General features: G+C 33.8%; 1 protein-coding gene across 1 annotated transcript in view; it reads left to right on the top strand.

Annotated features, from left to right (window-relative positions):
* LOC150095956 (uncharacterized) overlaps positions 1 to 20598 on the top strand; it is a 115026-nt gene that overhangs the window by 59347 nt on the left and 35081 nt on the right. The window contains exons 4-5 of the mRNA XM_090409442.1: positions 12597 to 12702; positions 19340 to 19542. Coding sequence (XP_090265568.1) covers positions 12597 to 12702; positions 19340 to 19542 — 309 coding nt within the window. The remainder of the gene's footprint in view (positions 1 to 12596; positions 12703 to 19339; positions 19543 to 20598) is intronic.

Below are 20598 nucleotides of genomic sequence, written 5' to 3'. Positions count from 1 at the left end.
ATGATTGAAATAAATTCACAGTGTGGGTATTGTCGATTTAATGTTGCAAAATGTAAGGTTGTGCACTCTGGGATGAAAAGATTACATATGTGTATATACACATTGATGGTGCTTGATTACAGGAAATTGATGAAACTAGGGATTTGGGGTTAATGGTGGATAGAGAGTTGAACAGTGGCGGCCTGTGACGTTTTAAGTAGGGGGTGCTGCCTACAAAATAATTTTAAAAAAATTCTTTTTTTCCTAATCAGCAACCAATTTATTAATAAATAAATCTACTGATTTATTTATTAATAAATTGGTTACTAATTAGGAAAAAAAAATTTTTTTTTTATTATTTTGTATAGGCAGCACCCCCATCATTTAAAACTTCATGGGCCGCCACTGGAGTTGAAGTTCAGAGTGCATATTGCAAAAGTTGATAATATAGCACAAAGGATTTCTTGGATATTGAATGACACAATAAAGACAGGGAGGTTATTATCCATCTTTATAAAATTAGGATTTGATTGCATCTTGACTACTGTGCACAGATTTGGTTACTGGTTACCTGAGTTTCTTCGGAATCAGGAAGTGATGGAGAGGATTCAGAGATGATTGATGAAGCTGGCAACAGGTGTGTGGAATGCTTCTCATGTGAACAGATTTGAAGGTGTGTGGGTTGCCAAGTTTAGTTGATAGGTGGGGACATGATAGAAGCTTATTAGTTACTAAAGGGGTTTTAAGATCAACCCAAAAGAAATTTTTCAACACATGATGAATAGAGCAAGAAATAGAGGTCATCCCTGGAAGTTGTGTAGTAGTGTGGTTAGTAAGGTGTGTAGACTCGATTTTTTGCTTGGAGAGTAGTGAATGAGTGGAATGCCAGAAATGGTTGTGAGTGCCTTGACAGTGAATGAGTTTAAGGAGGGGTATCCTTGAATCTGACTGTAAATGATGTAACTGTTATGACTGCAATTGGTGAAAGTAGTCATGCAGCTTTAATTTAGATAGTAGAAAAACACACCAATGTTTTGCTTAAGATGATGAGTCTCAAAACTCCAATGGAGGGAGAAATACTACTACTACTACTGCTGCTGCTACTACTACTGCTGCTACTACTACTACTACTACTAATAATAATAATGTAGACTTAATCCTGATGCTGGTTATCCATGGATAAACAAATTCTTGAACTCCACAAGAAAAATAAGTTAACAAATAAAATGTAGATCTCTTTTTTGTAATATAGTAGGCGTTGGCATTGCTTGAAACTGACATATTTCCAATTTAATTTTTTTTCATTTTTTTTTATTTTAATTTTTCCTATTTAAAAGAACGTTTGTGGCATAAATTGGACTCAAACATAGACCCTATAAAAATAGCAATTCAAATCTAATCACTGAGCTGCTGAAAAGCAAAACTTATTGTTGTCATTTTAAAGTTATATTGTTAATAAATGTTTTTTCAGTATTATTCCACATGAAAGAAACATGAAATAGATTAATTTATTGACTACTCTTGAGAGCAAAGGCTCACCATGAGATTGGATATCATTGCATGAGGTAACTAATTCTGTGGGGGGGGGAGAACTTATTAGAAATGTTTTTGCTGGTATTATTCAACACAAAAGAACCAGATAGAATAATTTATCGACTATTCTTGACACATCATGATATATCAGATATTGTTCTCACAGCAAGTCTTTGTTCTCAAGAATAATAGCAACATAAACATTTCTAACATATTAACAAATTACTATACTAGTAATAATTTATTTTGATGGCTTAATAAAGGGTAATGTCCCAGTCTTTAGACTGATTTTATTGATATTTATACCAATTGATTTTCTACCATTTCCTAACAAATTCTTAGTACTTCTTGTATAAATATCTATTATAAAAATATAAATATCAATTTTATTAATATTTATACCAGAAGCTTACACAGTGATATTCAATCTCATGGTGAATCTTTGCTCTCAAGAGTAGTCAATAAATTATTCTGTTCCATCTGGTTCTTTCGTATGGAATAATACTGGCAAAAACATTTTGAATGTATCCTCTCTCTCGCTCTCTCTCTCCACAGAAGCATATTATTCCACAATTTTATGATTATTTAGAAAGAGTTATATATCTAATTTCATATTTATTACAAGTATGAAAATTTGCATAAATAACTTTGCACAATTAATTTGGATATATACACTGCTTGGAAAGAAGTCAACGGACACCATACTGTGAGGAACAAACAGCCATGGCACCCACCTTAATAAGATATAGGACCTCCTTTTGCTGCGATGACTGCAGAAGACCTACAGGACATGCTTTCCACAAGCATATGATAGCAATCAATGAGAATTTTGGACCATTCTTCCGTTATTACGTGTTGTTATTTAGGAACGTTCCTAAATAACAACAAGTGAGATTATACACGCTATATGCATGTATTGTACACACTCTGTTCTTTGTCTAATATAATTGGAATCGGTTGATTATAGTTTGTAACAGTTTTTCACTTTTTAGTGCCTTACATCAGTTATGTACCCTGAAGATGCCAACAGCCTTAGTTGGTGAAACTAGTTGGTATAACATAGTTGTTTATTATATGTACTTGATCAATATAGTCCCATTAGAAGTCATTCCAGAGCTTTAATGATCAAGAAAATTAAACGTTTTTTAATATTTTGTGTAATTTACATGACCATCATCACGGAGAGAAAAGATCATTTAATTAAATTCAAATCATGAACCACAGGATATGAGTCACATAATATGCTTACTAGCTCATGTTGCTGTTGCAGCTGAATTGACAGAAGAATGTACTATTAGAGTTCAAAGGAACAAACTGGATAACAGTTGTAACAAAAAATTAAATAACCTAATTAATATTTTTAAAAAAAATGAACAGTTAATAGCAATCACTTCCCAGAATTTTGAAATTAGCATACAATCTAAGCAGTTAAGATTCCAACAGTGTTGTAAAGTTTCACATCTCAAGTAACAGATAATCAAATTTAAATCTTCTGGAATGAAGAATCTTGGTTTGGTTCCAGTGGCAGCCCGTACATAAGCACCGCGACACTGCAGCACCCCAAGGAAAAAATGAAAATTTTAAATTTTGTTTATGTTTATAAATAATAACAATGCTTACAACATTATATAAATGCAATAAAACATGTTAAAGGTTACAGCTTATGTTTCGACAGTGATTGAATAGTTAATAATTGGAATTGTTCGATTAATGCTTTAGATTATGAAACAAATACACTGCGATCTAATGCAGTGTCGGAATTATCACATTCGACCAATCGCAGCCAGACTCGCCGATATTCGTTTGCGATATTCAAATGCGATCATTCCGACACTGCTCGGTTGGGCAGTGTATTGTATGCTTGCACGCGTTATTTCTGTGAGATACGAAACTTTTATTATTGGTGCGTGTTAGTGGTGAGGGTGAACTATTTTTTGCAAATCTTATTTTCTGTTAAAATAACATATAATTATTTATTTATTATAGATACAAGGCTGAATTATGATGAGTGTCACTGTTGAAAATACGAAAAGAATTATATTTTATCAATTATTGTTACACTAAACAAATACACTGTGATCTAACGCAGTGTCAGAATTATCGCATTTGGCCAAATGCAGCCAGACTCGCCGATATTTGTTTGTGCGTGTGATTGCACGTTACAAGTCATTCCGACACTGCTCAGTTAGGCAGTGTATCATGTGCTTGCGTGCGTTATTTCTGTGGGATACGAAACTTTTCTTATTGGTGCGTGTGGTGAGGGTGAACTATTTTTTGCAAATCTTATTTTATTCTGTTAAAATAACATAATTATTTATTTATTATAGGTACAAGGCTGAATTATGACGAGTGTCACTGTTGAAAATATGAAAAGAATTATATTTTTTCAATTATCGTTACACGAAACAAATACACTGCGATCTAATGCAGTGTCAGAAATATCGCGTGTGGCCAAATGCAGCCAGACTCGTTCAACCAAATCAGTTTGGTTGAACACGTTTTTTCTGTAAAGGTTTGTGATATTTGATAGTAAATTGTATCTGAGAGATACTGCGAGCTCCAATGTTAGTATAGCTCATAAATATAAATGGTCAGATTATTCATATGCTGAACAACAATGTGAAAATATGCCGCAGAATATTTATTAGAAATCCCGTAATGCAGTTAGTGTCAGAACAAATAAAAAGGCGTTCAGAAATCTAAGGTGTGAATAGGCCTTTACACCTGAAACTTCATCAATTTGAAGGAAATTCTAATGGCGACATAGATACGGCTCCCTCAACAAACAGAAAAAGAAAAAGATGTTTTATGTGCTATGCATCCAAAACGAGTCGCTTATCAAAATATTTTTGCAAACATTGTAAAAAGTATTATGCTTTCAGCATAGCAATATTGTTTGCGATGACAGTTATGACAGTTTTGTAAATCCAACTATTGAAGATTCTGATTGATTAATGTTAAATGCATTTGTTTAGTTTTATTTTCTTTCATTATCGATGTTTGCGTTATTTTGTAGCAAAAATTTTTATTCTTTATATTTCTTTGTTTCAATAATTTCTAGATAGTAACTGAAAATAAATAAACCATCATGTATTACTGAAATAGAGAGCCAAAGGCTTATTTGTCATACATGTCCTCTAGAACAGTGCTTCCCAAACTGTGGGCCATGGTTCCCCCCCTTGGGGGCCTGCAAGTTTTGTTGAGGGATCTGTGAAATAATGAAAACAAATTTTAAATGTTTTAAGACTAAGTAGTTTTTTTTTTTTTTAATCTTAAAAGAAACGCATTTAATTTTTATTATTTATTATTTATTTTATGGTTTTTTTTATATTTTAATGGAAAAAATCATACATTGGTGTTCGTTCACAAATTTTGCTTCCTGCGTATTTCGGCGCTTAATGAATATTAGTAAATATAAGCTTATTCATATGAGTTTCATTTCAAAGGTATTGATAAGAAGCAAAAAAAAGCTTACAAAAATGCGAAATCTTGAATATAAATACAATGAATATAATAATATATTATTATTATTATTCCTGACACCTCCAAGGAGTCCGAAGACTCATCGCAGGAGGACACCTACAACTGTCTCAACCACTACACCGAACCACTACTACGAATCATCTCCATCAACACCATATATGTCTGTATTACAATTTTTTTTCGAATGGGGGGCCATGAAATATTTTAATTTTTCCAAAAGGGGGGGCTTTACATCCATAAGTTTGGGAAGCACTGCTCTAGAAGATGTGCTTTATATTTATGGAAAATACTAAAGAAAGTGGTCTGGGGCTTGCCAACCTTTACTACGAGTTGCCCATAAGGCACTTATGCTTGCATCTGCCGAAACTTTTAGTTTCTATATATTCGGCATGAAACTCTTGTAGTTTCTATATTCGGCTATGAAATAATGTTGGATTCAATATTCACTTAATTTGTACCATCATGTATTATATTTGCAGTGTTTTTTCTTTATGTTTTTTTCATTTTAGCACATACTAGTAATGAATGTATCTCTCAGATATACCACATCGTACACTGCAAAATTACTGCTGCGAGCTCCTGAGTGTTAATAAGGGCACTCGTTCAGCCATATTACGGCAACAATATTTTACAGAAATACAGCATTTAGTTTACTAAATAAAAAAAAGACGCCATTTCTCATTGACACTTAAATATGTGCTTATTATATTTTATTAATAAAAAAATTATAGTCATACATACTAAAACTAAACATTTTAGAATCCACTTATTAGATACTGAAGGAAACAACCCATAAAGTATCATACGATGTGAATCTCATAAACTTTTATAGTATATATATGTATATATATATATATATATATATATATTAAATTATATTATGCATGAATTCTCCTCGCTCCCTGCAGTAAACAATATGCCCTCCACAACAGCAACTATATTGCAGAAACACAAAAAACAATTACTGTTATTATGTCTGTGAACCTTATTCAGTGACACAAGCAAAAGAAATTGCTATATAGACCCAACCAAAACCACATGTTGCTGATGCAACATAAGGTTTTGCTTGGGTCGATGCCCCGACATGAACTTCTTAAAACTAAGAAATATGTAGTGAATATATTTCAGATATTATGGAAATTGGTTTAAGAGAATTAGCATTTCTATTCAATTGTTGCTTTTTGTTTGGGTCGCGTGATCTTTTGTTAATACCACACCAATTATATGCACTTCTTAATAACTGCTTTTTCTCTATTGGCCTACAATCGCGCACATCTTTCACTTCTCATTAGTAATTTGTCAAGGATTGTTCATTACGTATCTCAAGTGTTAAATTACTGGTAATTTTTGCTTGATATAATGGGAAAGAAGATGTCTCTATTTGGGTAGATAATTTTGATGTTGCGCACAAGGAACTGCTCTCGAGGACAGAAGAAGTGATGGAGAATAGAAGCTTCTTGGTAAGTTATACCCATTTTTATACCCATTTTCAGTTTTTTTTTCTGAAAACTTTAGTTTCCAAAAATCCCAGCATATATCTCGCACCACGATTTTTTAGCTTTAATTTTGGAAAAAAAGTGCGAGTTATTATTATTATTATTATTATCTCGGGCAACTCCAAGGAGTCAGACTCATTGAGGGAGGCCCTAACATCATGTCAAGAGCAACTATTCGACATTCACACAGTATCTATCATACCTTGCCTTGAACTCATGCACGGTCATAGCACCCACAACAGACTCTGGCAGCTCATTCCACTCATTCACCACTCTCCAAGTAAAAAACCTAGTTCTAACACCCCTGCTAACCACACTCTTGCCCAGCTTCCATGTATGGCCCCTAGTCCTCCCACCACCAATCCTATTCTCAAAAATATCTTCTGGATTAATCCTATAGAAACCCTTCAGTAATTTGAATGTCTCAATCATATCACCCCTTTTCTGCCTATCAACCAATTTTTGCAACCCACAAATCTTCAACCTGTTCTCATAAGGTTCATTCTACAGACCTACTATCATCTTGGTCACTCGTCTCTGGCTCCTCTCCACCTCCCCATCAAGAAAAAATCCCATCTAGACTACTATGCCCATATCTGGGCATAGTAGTCTAGATGGGGTCTTATCAAGGCTCGATATAAAGGAACAATAACTTGTTTGTCTCTGCTTGTTAAAGTATTTTTCATCAACCAAGTGATTTGATGAGCTGTTTTGGCCACTTTTGCAATGTGTCCCCTAAACTTCAACTCCCTATCCACCAACACTCCCAAATCCCTGGCCTCATCAATCTCCTGGAGTACGGTTCCAATAATGTGATATACTACTGCTAATCTTTTCACTCCAAAATGCATAACCTTACACTTTGCCACATTAAATTGACATCCATTTTCCCTAGCCCAGTCCTCCAAACTATCCAAATTATCCTGCAAAATTTTGACATCTTGTGCACTCACAATTGCTCAACCCAACTTTGCATCATCAGCAAACAAGTGAACACTCCCTCTCAGATCCTTTCCTATATCGTTAATGAACAAATTGAAAAGTAGTGGTCCAAGAACAGAATCCTGTGGCACACCACTAGTCACAAGCCGTCTTTGGACTCCACTCCTGAATAAACCACTCTCCGGTATCTCTCCATCAACCACCCTCCTATCCATCCTCATATGCTCCCGTTTACTGATTAGAGTAACATGTGGTATCCTGTCAAAGGCCTTAGCAAGGTCCAGTAGAATCACTGTAAACCCATTACCCTTATCCAGTTCAGCTGTCACTGTGTTATAAAACGTGAGCAAGTTACTGAGGCATGATCTATCCTTCACAAAACCATGTTGTCCCCCATACAGTATTCCATTTTCATCTATCCAGTCCTGTATTCTTCTCTTGACTAATTTCTCCAAGACCTTGACAATGATTCCTGATATGTTAATCGGTCGGTAATTTACAACAGCAGTCTTGGAACCACCTTTATGCAGTGGAACTATTTTCCCTCTCTTTCCACCCCGTCGGGACTAACCTAGACCCGAGACTCAAATTAAACAAAATGGTCAAGGGTACTGATAGTTCTTTAGCCGCTTCATGTACGACACGAGCTGGTATACCATCCAATCCCACAGATGTATTGACATTGAGGTTTTGCAATAGACTACTCACCTCCACTTCATTCACCACAATTTCCATATAATCTATTGGTTCATTCATTTCTGCAATGTCACCACCTGGATGATATATTCTTGCAAAGTGCTCTCTCAGTAATTCAACTATATCAGCTGATTCGGTTACCTCTCTACCTTCGGCATTCTTTAAAATCATTCTGCCATATACATTTTTTCTTTTACTTGCAACATATCGAAAAAATTGTTTAGGATTCTCTTTAGCCTCCATGGCCAATGTTCTTTCATAATCCTTTTTTGCTTTTCTTATACTCTCATTACCCTTCTGGCCTGCGCTTTATACCGTTCATATGCCTGTAGGTCACCTTTCTCCTTAAATTCCCTCCATAGTTGTTTCTTTTTTTGCAGCTCAAGCTTAATGGTGTTATTCATCCATTTAACCCCTACTTGATTTATTATTCGGACTCTAGGTATGCAGTCAGCCATTGCTTCATGCAAACACTTCTTGACCACCTCTCATGCACTATCAACTTCTAGCCCTTGCAGTTGTACATGCCACGGCACTCAACCAATCAATCTCCTAAGCTTGTCATACTTACCAGCCCGATAATTCCACATGTACCCCATCTTAATTGTAAAATCCACACCTTTAGCCACCTCTCAAGTTAGGACCCTATGATCACTCTCACCAATTGGTGGCAACTTGGTCATATTCATTACAGTCAAATTCTCAGATGCAATTACCAGGTCAAGCACTCTCTGACCCCTAGTATTTCCAATTACATGCTGTCGCAGATAGTTATCCCTTAATAACCTTCTAAAATCCAATTCCTTCCTCCCATGTGTCCTCTCCTCCTTCCAATCAATGTTACCATAGTTGAAATCTCCCATAATAATTTCCCTCCTTCCACTCATTTCTTCTATTTGCTTATGCATACTATCTCCACCATCTATTCCATCACCTGGTCTATAGCAGCACCCAACTGTGTATTTAGTTCTGCTAATTTTAATCTCACACCAAATAGCCTCAAATGTGCTCTTTTCTCTATCCTGCAGTTCCACTTCTATTCTTCTTGGCTGTAGCTCATCAGCTATCATCAGTAACACTCTGCCTCCCCATTTTATTCTCCCTGTCACTCCTGAACACGAGTTATATTCGAGTAAATACGGTAAGTTTTTTAGCTTTCAAATTCTTAAGTATGGATCATTCGTTAAATACTGGATTTATAAAACGCACAAAAGAGAGCAATATAGCAGATATTGAAATATGCAATTTCACTCCTCTCTTTGATGATAAATTATTTTTATTAAGTAAAAATGTATAGTATCTTTATAAATTTTGTTCTATTAAAAATAAATCTTTTTTTTTTTGTTTAAATGTACATCTAAATTCAAATAAAACAAACATTTACAATGAAATATATTTTTATTTATTATTATTATTATTTTGATAAGATACTTGGTAATAATGAAAATTAAAGAAGGGGTACACAGATATCTGAAGTTTCAGAAATACTGATCTATCCAAATATTTAGTCTGAAACATAGGTGTATATTGCGCTGTTCGTTTTCTTAAATTCTGCTTGAAATTTGGATAGACAAAACAGCATGATATGCACTTACATTTTTTTTCAGCGTCATTTCAATTTTGAATGTGAAACATATTGAATGTATTGTGTATTTAAGTGATTTTTGACAATTTTTGACTTTGTTTTTAATTGTGTACTTATTTTTGATTTTTGATAGACATAAAATTTTAAAGATAATAGTTTATAAATTATAAGCATATTAATCAGAGGAGCATTTTGCTAAAATGCCAAAATCGCTTGTAGCAGAATACTTTGTCTTACATTGCCCTCAATAATTATAGTTTACCTTTAATTATCAAATTTTCAAATTATTGTATAAATTAATTATTTATAGTAAAAATCCGTAGAAGGCAACTGTTTTAAATCGACTTTTTATTAAAATAAGATTTAAATACAAAACGAAATCATTAATATATTGAGTAATGAAATTTTTCAAAAAAATGTATCTAAAATAATGAATGCCAAGTATTTTTCAGTAATTGTTGATTGCACCACTGATATTTCACGGCAGGAGCAAATGTCCTTAATTGTAAGATATGTTTCTATAAAAGAAAAAATGAAGAAACCCAAGATATTATACAAATAGAGGAAAGATGTCTAGATTTTATTAAAATTAATAATACAACAGGGAGTAAAAACACAGAAGTAATTTTAAAATTATTAGAAGAAAAAAAACTTAAATATTTAAAATATCTGTGGTCAGGGATATGACAACGGGTCAAATATGAGTGGGAAGAACGCAGGGGTACAAGCACTTTTAAGGAACAAAAATCCTAGAGCATTTTTTGTTCCATGTTGTATGCATTCCTTGAACTTGGTATTGAGCGATGCAGCAAGCTGCAATGTAGATACGGTTTTATTTTTTTGACATTATTCAGTCAATCTGTAATTTCTTCATTGAGTCATCGGTGGAAAGTTCTTCTAAACTACATCCAACATTTTACTTTAAAACCTTTATGCACGATATAATGGGAAAATCGCGTTGAAGCTGTAAAAGCAATACGGAATCAAGTAAAAGAAATACATGAAGCTTTAATTTTCATCACAGAAGATGATGGCTTAATTGGGCAACAAGGCATTAAAACAAAATTGGAAGCTAGTTTGTTAGCAAAAAAAAATTAATTCTTTCAAGTTTATATTTGGCGCATTTGTTTGGTATGACATTCCAAGTGAAGTCAATGCATCTAGCAAACAATTGTAAAGTATCTCTTGCAATATTATGGAAACAATGAAATCATTAGATGTCACGAAAAAATTCTTGACGTCATACAGAAGCGAAAATAATTTTTTGAAAGTTAAGCACCAAGCCCATAACTTTACTCTAAATATTGGGCTAAATGCTGATTTCCCAACTAACAATAGCACATGAACTCGACATGTAAAAACTCAATTTAATTATGTATGTCCTGATGAATCAATTACTAATTTTGAGCAACATTTTCAAATTATTTTTTTTAATGTAATTCTTGATTCAGCAATAACATCAATTACTGAGAGATTTGAACAGCTAAATAAATATGAATCAATTTTTGGGTTTCTCTTTAACATTGGTAACTTAAAATTTGATAATGATACAGTAAAAAAAAAGCTTGTTTCGACTTAGAAATTGTTCTGTCTGATGATGATCAAAAAGATATTTCAGCAATAGGTTTATTAGATGAATTAAAAATATTGTCTCGGAAGATATCATATAATTATTCTCCCAAAGAAGTATTAAATCATATTTGTGCAAATGTGCAAATAACTGCATAAGTCTTTTTCCTAATGTGTACACATCACTACGAAGTAAGTGCAGAGTGCGGTTTTTCTAAATTAAGACTTATTAAAAATTATTTGAGGTCCGCAATGTCCCAAGAGAGATTAGATGGCTTAGCCACTTTATCTATTGAAAGTAACATAGCCAAGATATTAGATCTAAAAGAAGTAGTCAAGTCTTTTGCCGAAATTAAGGTTAGAAAGGTTTCTTTTTTTTATAAATAATTAAAATTGTTAATTCTTAATTTAGATTTCTTCATATTTGTTTTGTCATATTTAATGTGATTTATGTAATATTTATAAATTATGTTAAAATTATGTACTCATTACATAATAAACCACAAAATATCTTATTTATTATTATTATTTATTTATTCACTATATATATATATATATATATATATATATATATATATATATAATTTTTATATATACATATACAATTTCGACCAAAGGGTGGGAAAAAAAATCTTGCTCACACTCAAAAATTTACGCAAGCCGGCGCTGGTGATAGTTCATAGTAAATTGTATCTGAAAGATACCGTGACCTCCAATGTCAGTATAGTATTAGTTTAGTTGTTTTTTTTTATTATTTACCTTTGAAAATGGCTGGAAAATATATCCATTGGATAATCCATCAGATGTTGAAGAGATTCAGCGATTTTGCTACTTGAGTCTGATGATGAGAATGATAGAGTCGAATGTGAAAGTGATATTTGATAGTAAATTGTGTCTGAGAGATACCGTGAACTCCGATGTCAGTATAGCATTGGTTTAATTTTTTTTCCCCTTTGTTTCTTTGTTCAATAAATTATAGATTGTAACTGAAAATAAATAAACCATCATCTATTATATATGCAGTGTTTTTTAAAAGTTTTATCGCATTTTAGCACATACTAGTAATGAATGTATCTCTCAGATACACACCAATCTATGCTGCAATTTTTTGACCGCGACCTCCACAGGGTTAATATATGCCAAAGAAGTTAATTTCTCTGTATTGATAAAAATAAAATAAAAAAAAATAATAATCTTTTGGATATGTTTTGTGTGATAACCTAAAAAGAATGATGTTACACAATGCATATGTATTATTCACTGGTATTAATTGAATTAATGACACAGAATGAAATGTTTAATTAAATTTGCAGATTGGTCAACAAACAGGATTTGGAAACTTCAGTTGATGAAACTGAAATCTGTAATCTTTTGGACTTGGAAACCATAGTTAATGAGCATAAGTGTCCTACTAGAGTGGTTAGTGTGTGTGTATATATATATATATATATATTATTTATTTATTTTTATTTTTTTCATATTATAAGATAATGGCACTGCTTTACTGCTTGTTATGTATGCTTAAATTCAGAATTTTCTAATATATTCTGAATATGAAATTTTAAAGAAGTTTGGGAGTTTTGCTTCTATGTTTGGCAGAACATTTCTCCAAACGTAGGAGCAGTATTCCATTATCTCTGAACTGTCGTACCTACATAGCATGCTGAATTCTTAGGCAGGTTGTAGACAAGATATGCTTGTGCAGGAGAACTTGAAAATATTGTTATTCCAAGAAGGAAGTCTCCTTTTGATTTATTGATTTATAACTTAGATAGATGAGAGAGATGAAATGTTTTCCTTTATTGAGTTTATTCTCCCCAAAATCATTGGAATAAGTGAAACATAGTTGAATGAAGATGATATCTGAATGGGAATAGAAATGGAGGGTACAGTGTTTTTTTGCAAGAATGGAAAGGACAAGAAGGGAGGTGGAGTGCTTCTGATGATAGCTGATGAAAGAGGGAAATAGTAGTAATGGTTATGAAGCAGTGTAATTTGAGGTGGAGGTTGACAGGAAGAGATATTTAGTTGAATGTTGCTATAAGCCAGGGGAATGTGGAGAGTGGTAATGAAGAAATGTATAAACAACTTGGGTTAGTGAACAAAGGATGAGTGATTGTTATGGGTGATTTTAATTATGGTGGTATAGATTGGAATGAAGAGGTAGTATTTGGGAATAAGGGAAATGAATTTCTTGAGAGACAACTATCTCAGGCAGCATGCAAGTATCAAGTGTTTTGGATCTGATCATTTCATCAGAGGATGTAATCGTGAGTGAGGTTTCTCACTTTCATTCAATTGGTAAGAGTGATCACCTAGATTGGAGCCTAGCCTTGCTGACTTCTGTGAAGAAAGGATATATGTGGAAATTCAAGGCTGGTGATTATGACAAGCTTAGGAGACAGCTTAGAGCAGTATGAGGAGCTGCAGTAAAAAAATAAATGCTATTTGGGAACTGACAAAGAAATACATAACAGCATCAGTGTGTGAATGTATTACAAATGTCAAAAAGCGGAATAAGGTAAGTGTAAAATGGATGAATGAGGGAATTAACACCCCAAACTGCCATGATGTCTATAGATGTCCAGCTAAATCTGGATATGATTCTGTAATAGAAGTGCAATTTGGGCGCACTATTTCATCCACCTCAGCTGGTAAGGGGGTTAAGCATGAAATCTGGAAGAAGAAGGCACTTTGGAGGCAGAAGACTTTGTTGAAGATACTCAGTGATCAGTTTATAAGGGTGTTTCATCCTCATCAGGGTGAAATCATGAGAAACTCGTGATTTCACCCTCAAGTTTAGAGAACATGAGAGAGAGGATGGCTTAATTGTGAGTGAGCAGGCAGTATATGAGGAAATAAATAAACTTGATGTCAATAAGGCAATAGGATTTGATGACATACATAAGGGAATGTTTCAGGGAATTGGCAGTAGCATTGGCATGCCTGTTTAATAAGAGTGTCTTAAAATAGCACAGGTTCCAAGAGACTGGAAAGAAAGTAAAATTGTTCTGCTGCATAAAATATGGTGATAAAGCTGTGGCTACAAATTATAGACCAATCTGTATATCTGGAGTTTTGGTGAATGTACAAACATGGGTTTGTTAAAGGGATATCATGTTTTCCTAACTTACTTATGTACTATAACAAGGAGACATATGTTTTGGACAAAGGAAATGCATATATAGTGGTATACTTAGATTTTGCAAAATCTATTGATAGACTGCCACACAATAAGCTATTAAATAAATTGATGGGATTGGATAACAGACTTCTGAGTTGGATCAGTGACTGGCTGTCAGATAGATATCAGAAAGGTGTATATGGGGTTGCAGTATCTCAACAGAGGTAGGTCACTAGTAGTGTGGCTACAGGGGTCAGTTGTGAGACCATTGTTGTTTAGTTTGTATATTAATGACATTGGGATGGGTTTAACTGGTGATATGCAGATGATGCAAAATTGGGGAGAGCAATGCTGAGTCAAGCAGATGTTATGACCTTACAGGAGGACTTGAATAGATTGCATGAACTATCAGTTCAATGTTGCAAATTGTAAGGTTTGAAATTTGGTAAGTAACAATGGGATACAAAGTATACACTTGGGGGTAGAGGAGATGAGAGATCTGGGAGTGGTTGTTGGACAAGGACCTGAAATTTAGGGCCACATTGCACAAGTTGTGAAGATGTCACATCAAATTATGGCAATGGTGCAGAGGACCCTGGCATGCAGAAGTAAAGAGATTATGATACATTGTATAAGGTCTTGATCAGGCTTCATATGATTATTGTGCACAGATTTGGTCACTGGGTTTTCATGGTGACAAGGATATGTTACAAAGGGTCCAGAGAAGATTCAGAAAGGTGATCAGTGGTCTTTGGAATGTAGAGTAGAAAGACATATTGAGAGAATGTAAATTACAAAGCCTTGTGAAGAGAAAGGGGGGGGGAAGATGATTGAGACATGAGTTAGTCAGGGGTTGTTATCAGGTTGACATGGAAGAGCTTTTTCATAGAATGGTAGAAGGAGGGTAGAACACTCCTTCTACCATTCCTGCTCCTCACACAGGAAACTGTGTGAGGAGCAGGTTCTTTACATGAAGAGTGGTTGGTGAGTGGAATGCATTGTCTGAGTGCATGTGTGAATTTAGACTTTGAGTTTCCTGGAGGTCAGATGTTAATAATAATAATAATAATAGAGTGCAGTTGAAGATGAAATTTCTCTTTCATGAGAAATGAGGGGTTCAGTTTTGAAGAGATTGAATATGACTAGGTTATTTTTTCTCTGTTATACATATAAGGATGTCAATATTTAAGAAAGTAAGTGGTTGTAAATTACAGCATTGACATGATTATTCAGCTAACCTTTCTCAAAAGACAGTAGCTTTAATAATCAAAACCTTGAAGACATAATACAAATGACAATGAATGAAGGAGACTTCCCTGTTTTAAGAGAAGTAGAAGAAGTTAATTCTTTTAAGATGGGAAAATCACCAGGAATAAATGGAATAACTTCAGAACTATTGAAAGCAGGGAGAGAACCTATTATAGATACCCTACTCAAAATTTGTTAAGATGTATGGAACAATGAATCATGGCCTAAAGATTGATGCACTGTTCTGAGTATGTTCTGATTCCCATTCCTTAAAAGAGAGAGAGAGAGAGAAAGAATAGCACAAAATGTATTAATTATAGAACTATCAGTTTAATCAGCCACTCAAGGAAAATTTTCCTAAAAATTGTACTCTCTATGATTGAGAGGAAAATAGAAGTATACTCTCAGAGAACTAAGCAGGATTCTGTAAAAATAGGAGTATAATAGATCACTATTTACAATATATCACATTGGAGAAAATATATTGAACATCATAAAATACTATGTCACAATTGTATAGATACATAGGTCTTTAGTTCAGTATAGCATGAGGCGTTGCAGAGAATACTGAACCAGCATGAAATATTATGTGTGGCAACTATGACAAGCCTATCAAAATGAAAAGAGGTTTGCATCAAGGCTGCATACTCTTGGTGATGCTTTTTAACCTGTATTTGGAATATATAATAAACTTAGCCTTAGAAAACAGTAGTATTGGATTACAGTTGGTATCAAAAAAATCGACAATCTCAGATCACTGATGACATTGACCTAATAGCAGAGAATAAACATTGGTTACAAGAATTAACAGAGTTTCTAAGACACTTAGTGATTATGGATTAAAGTCAGCATTCGCAAATCAAAAATGATGTCTTCAGGTAATAAGCCTATGAAAATTGCATACGATAATGAAAAATTGGAAGCAGGAAGATTCACCTACTTGGGAAACATACAACACAGAGATGGCCAGTCTAAACATGACATTAAAGTACACATTGCTAAAGCAACTATTGCCCTTCAGAGGTTACAGTCACTTTGGAAGGACAATAAAATACAGCTAACTACAAGACTCTATCTTATCATACTTACTATATGAATGTGTGAGTGGACATTGCTATAGGAAGATGAGAAAATGCTATTGGCCTTCAAGATGAAGAACTACAGAAAAATTTTGAAAATACCATACACAGCACATGTAACAAATGATGTGGTTAGAAGGAAAATCCACTCCATTGCCAGAACACAAGAAAATATCATCACTAAAATACATTGGAAACAGCTCTGGTGGCTGGGCCACGTGGTTAAATCAAAAGGCTACCATTGGAAGAACGACGGTACATTGCGCCCTTCAATTGGAATAGGCCTAAGTTCGATTCTCGTCGCGACGGGAGGAATCTTTATCTGGTCGATTTCAATTGATGGTGAGTTAGCCGATCTCATACGGAGGTAGCAGGGTTTTTTTCTCCCGGAAACTCGGGTTTTTCATCCCGCATACATACAAATCGGCCCTTCAGAACACACGCAATTTACAGACAAAAATTACTAGTTGTGGTGGTGTTGGAGGCGGGCGGTAGATGGCGTTGATTCGTAGTAGAGGTAAGGTGTAGAGACAGTTGAAGATGTCCTCCCGCGATGAGTCTTCGGACTCCTTGGAGGTATCAGGAATAATAATAATAATAAAATAGCACTAGAAGGCTTGACTTCTGGTAAAAAAAAAAAAAAAAAAAAAAAAAAAAAAAAAAAAAAAAAAAATGGGCAACCTAGAATTACCTGGATAGATAATATTAGAAAATGGACTAATCCTAATATTTAAAGATACTTGTGGCATAATTATAAACAAAATTATGCAGTAACTACAGTAAGTAACTTTAATGAAAGCATAGGCCTAAAGTCAAAGGCTTAAGTTCGATTCTCGTTGTGACAGGAGGAATCTTTATATGGATTTTTTTCAGTTGAAGGTGAGTTAACATACAGAGGTAGCAGAGTTTTTTCCTCCAAGATTCTCAGGTCTTTCATCCCACATAGAGACACTTCAGCCCTTCAGAACACAAGCAATTCACATACAAAAAATACTAGTCGTAGTGGTGGGCAGTAGATGGCATTAATGTAGATGATGATGGTAGTTGAGGTTCAGTGTAGTGGTGGAGATGGAGCTGTAGAGTAGGTGTCCTCCCTCGATGAGTCTTTGGACTCCTTGATAATAAAAATAACAGTACATCATCAGTGCATGTAGAAACAAGCAAATCAAAGAACAGGAATACAAGGTACATAAAACAATCAGTTTACCAATTAAAAACGGGTTGCCACAAGAACTTCTCACTATCAAAACTTTAATAGAATTACATGGTAACAACCCTCATCAAATCCAGCAGATAATTGACTCCTATGTTGCAGCACCTAAAGATTCTTCAACAGACCACAGGGTTCCAATCCTTTATATTTCTGATATCTCTGAACCTATTGGTAGAATTTTGAAGAATATGTGGGAATGAGGTGATACACCTCATTCCCACATATTTTCTTATCAACAAAATTTCTATCTGTTACCATCTACAAAAGACAAATTGTTACCTGTATCTTTTGCTGGTGTTTACCAGATTCCTTGTGAATGTAATTTAACATACTTTAGGCATACGGGCTGTTCTGTGGAAAAAAAAGAATTAGTGAAACATCAATATTACATCGACCCTTCAGAAGCTGCAAAAGTCTGGTCTGGCATAGCATAGTATTGACACTAAACACAATATCTGGTGGGATGAAGATCATCTTCTCCATAAAAGCAGTTTTAAATACGAATGCCTTTTCAAAGAAAGTTGTGAAGCCCTTTTACACATCCGTCCAACCTGAATCGGAATGAATGTCTCCCCCCCCCCTCACCCCAACTTCGATTCTCATTTTATGTAAACATCAAAAATAGTTTTAATATTATTTATTAATATTAATTTCTAGCTTGCAGCAACTGTTTTTAATTGGTAAACTGATTGTTATATGTACCTTCTGTTCATATTCTTTGATTTGGTTGTTTCTACACACTGAGGATGTACTGTTCTTTTTTGGTAAGAAATATCTGTACTTTCATTCAAGTTAATTACTGTGGTTATTGTGTAATTTTATTGTTTTTGGACAAATTCTTTATTCTCCACCTTGTTAAGGAGATCCCAAGACAGAAATTCCTGAAGAGAGGACTGTCACTTTTATAGTGCCTGTTGGGGCACTATAAAGGTGACATCCCACCAGAAGAAGATATGCCATGTCACAATTATGAAATCTTGGTTTTCAGCTAATTGTGTGCATTATGAGAGTATTTCATTTATAAACATTAACCTGTTTGATAGGCAGCTTATGGATGCTTTTCTTCTAATCAGTGATTCCATATCCTTAGAAATGAGAAAATCAGATATTCTAGTCTGTAGCCTTTAGCAAATATATGAATCGATGATTTTTTTAATTATTTTTACTATTTCTTAAAACTCTCATATTATCTAAGGCTATTCTTTTGGATAATTAGAATGCAAGTCAGCTTGTAAATTGTCATTAAATCTTTGAACAGTACATAGATTATTATTTATTTATTTATTTATTTTTAATGCTTGATGTTGCCTGCTGTGGCATATCAAAGTTGATTAAATTGTATTGTTCTTTGTTTATTGGCAGATATTTACTATGTTAACTTTTAATATATAGGAAGCCTCTTCAGCTATCACCTGGCAAGCAAAAAAAAGGGATAGGGGTATAGATATGGGATTTCGTTGGTTAATTGGTCACATTGCCAAAAATTTTAAAGATCTTCATGAAAGAGTGGAAAAAGAGTCTACTCAGCAGAAAGAAAAGGAAGAGAAAGAAAGAGCAAAAAGAATGGAAAGAGTACAGAAAGCACGTAAAGAAAGGTAGGTAATAATAAATAAGGAGGAAAAATGTATTCCATAAATGGAATAGATCTCACTTTCAAAGCTATTTTCTATTCTAATTTTATTGCTTTGAAAACATGCTATGCAGTTAAAAGTTTTGCATGACTCATTTAGGGAAAAAGTCATGCAAAAGTACAATGTGTAATGGTCCTGCAATTAAACAAAAAAGTTTGTAGAATAAGATGAATCACTAAACCTGCAGACACTGCTTTTCATTCATATTAATTTTTGTAATTACATACATTCTGAAACCAATATACAACTAGAAACAAATAACTTAGTAATAATTGCTAATTAGAATTTTTTATTTTGCAAGGTAACCTGAGATATTGTCACAGCAACACTCCGATTGTAGCAGAAGTGTGTACAAATAGATCCAACAATGGAAAATAAATTTAGATTGTTACAACATCACTTTTTTTTTTCCCACAAATTGATAAATCAGATTGTCCAGTATTATACCAAAATTGAATTAGGATTGTATTTTAGTAAGAATTTATATACCAAATGCCATCATAATTTATCGAGCTTCTTTAGAAGTGAAATATGTGATGCAATTATCATAATGGGTGAACAAACACAATGTGTCTTTGTATTCATTTCAAAGCAATACATTTCACTTAGAAGGTCTTTGGTATGTATATCCTTAACAGAAAAGAGTGGACGGCTATTATTATTATTATTATTATTATATTGAGTTATCAGATTCATCATGGGAGGTCTCACTCAGTGAACAACATATCTGTATGTTGAAATTCATTCGCACGTCCAGCATTAATAATATATTCCAGAAGTGCAAATTCACCAACCACTTTTTATGTATACAATCTATTCCTCACTTCTTTTCTTTACCACACCTTTACCAACATACAGGGATTATCTCTCATTCTCCCCTTTCACTCTCTGCTCTATGTTTATTCTTGTAAAATCTTTAAAAACTAAAATATCTTTGTGATATCACTATATTTTTACTTGTCCACTAAACTCGACAATGTATCCTCAACCTTTCCTCATAACCACCATTGCAAAGTCTTA

This window comes from Typopeltis vanoorti, chromosome 19 (assembly GCF_054136105.1).
Source record: "Typopeltis vanoorti isolate ZY-2024b chromosome 19, IOZ_Tvanoo_1.0, whole genome shotgun sequence".
NCBI lineage: Eukaryota > Metazoa > Arthropoda > Arachnida > Uropygi > Thelyphonidae > Typopeltis > Typopeltis vanoorti.
The sequence above is the reverse complement of the archived record's forward strand: the minus strand, read 5'-3'. Positions and strand labels throughout refer to the sequence as shown.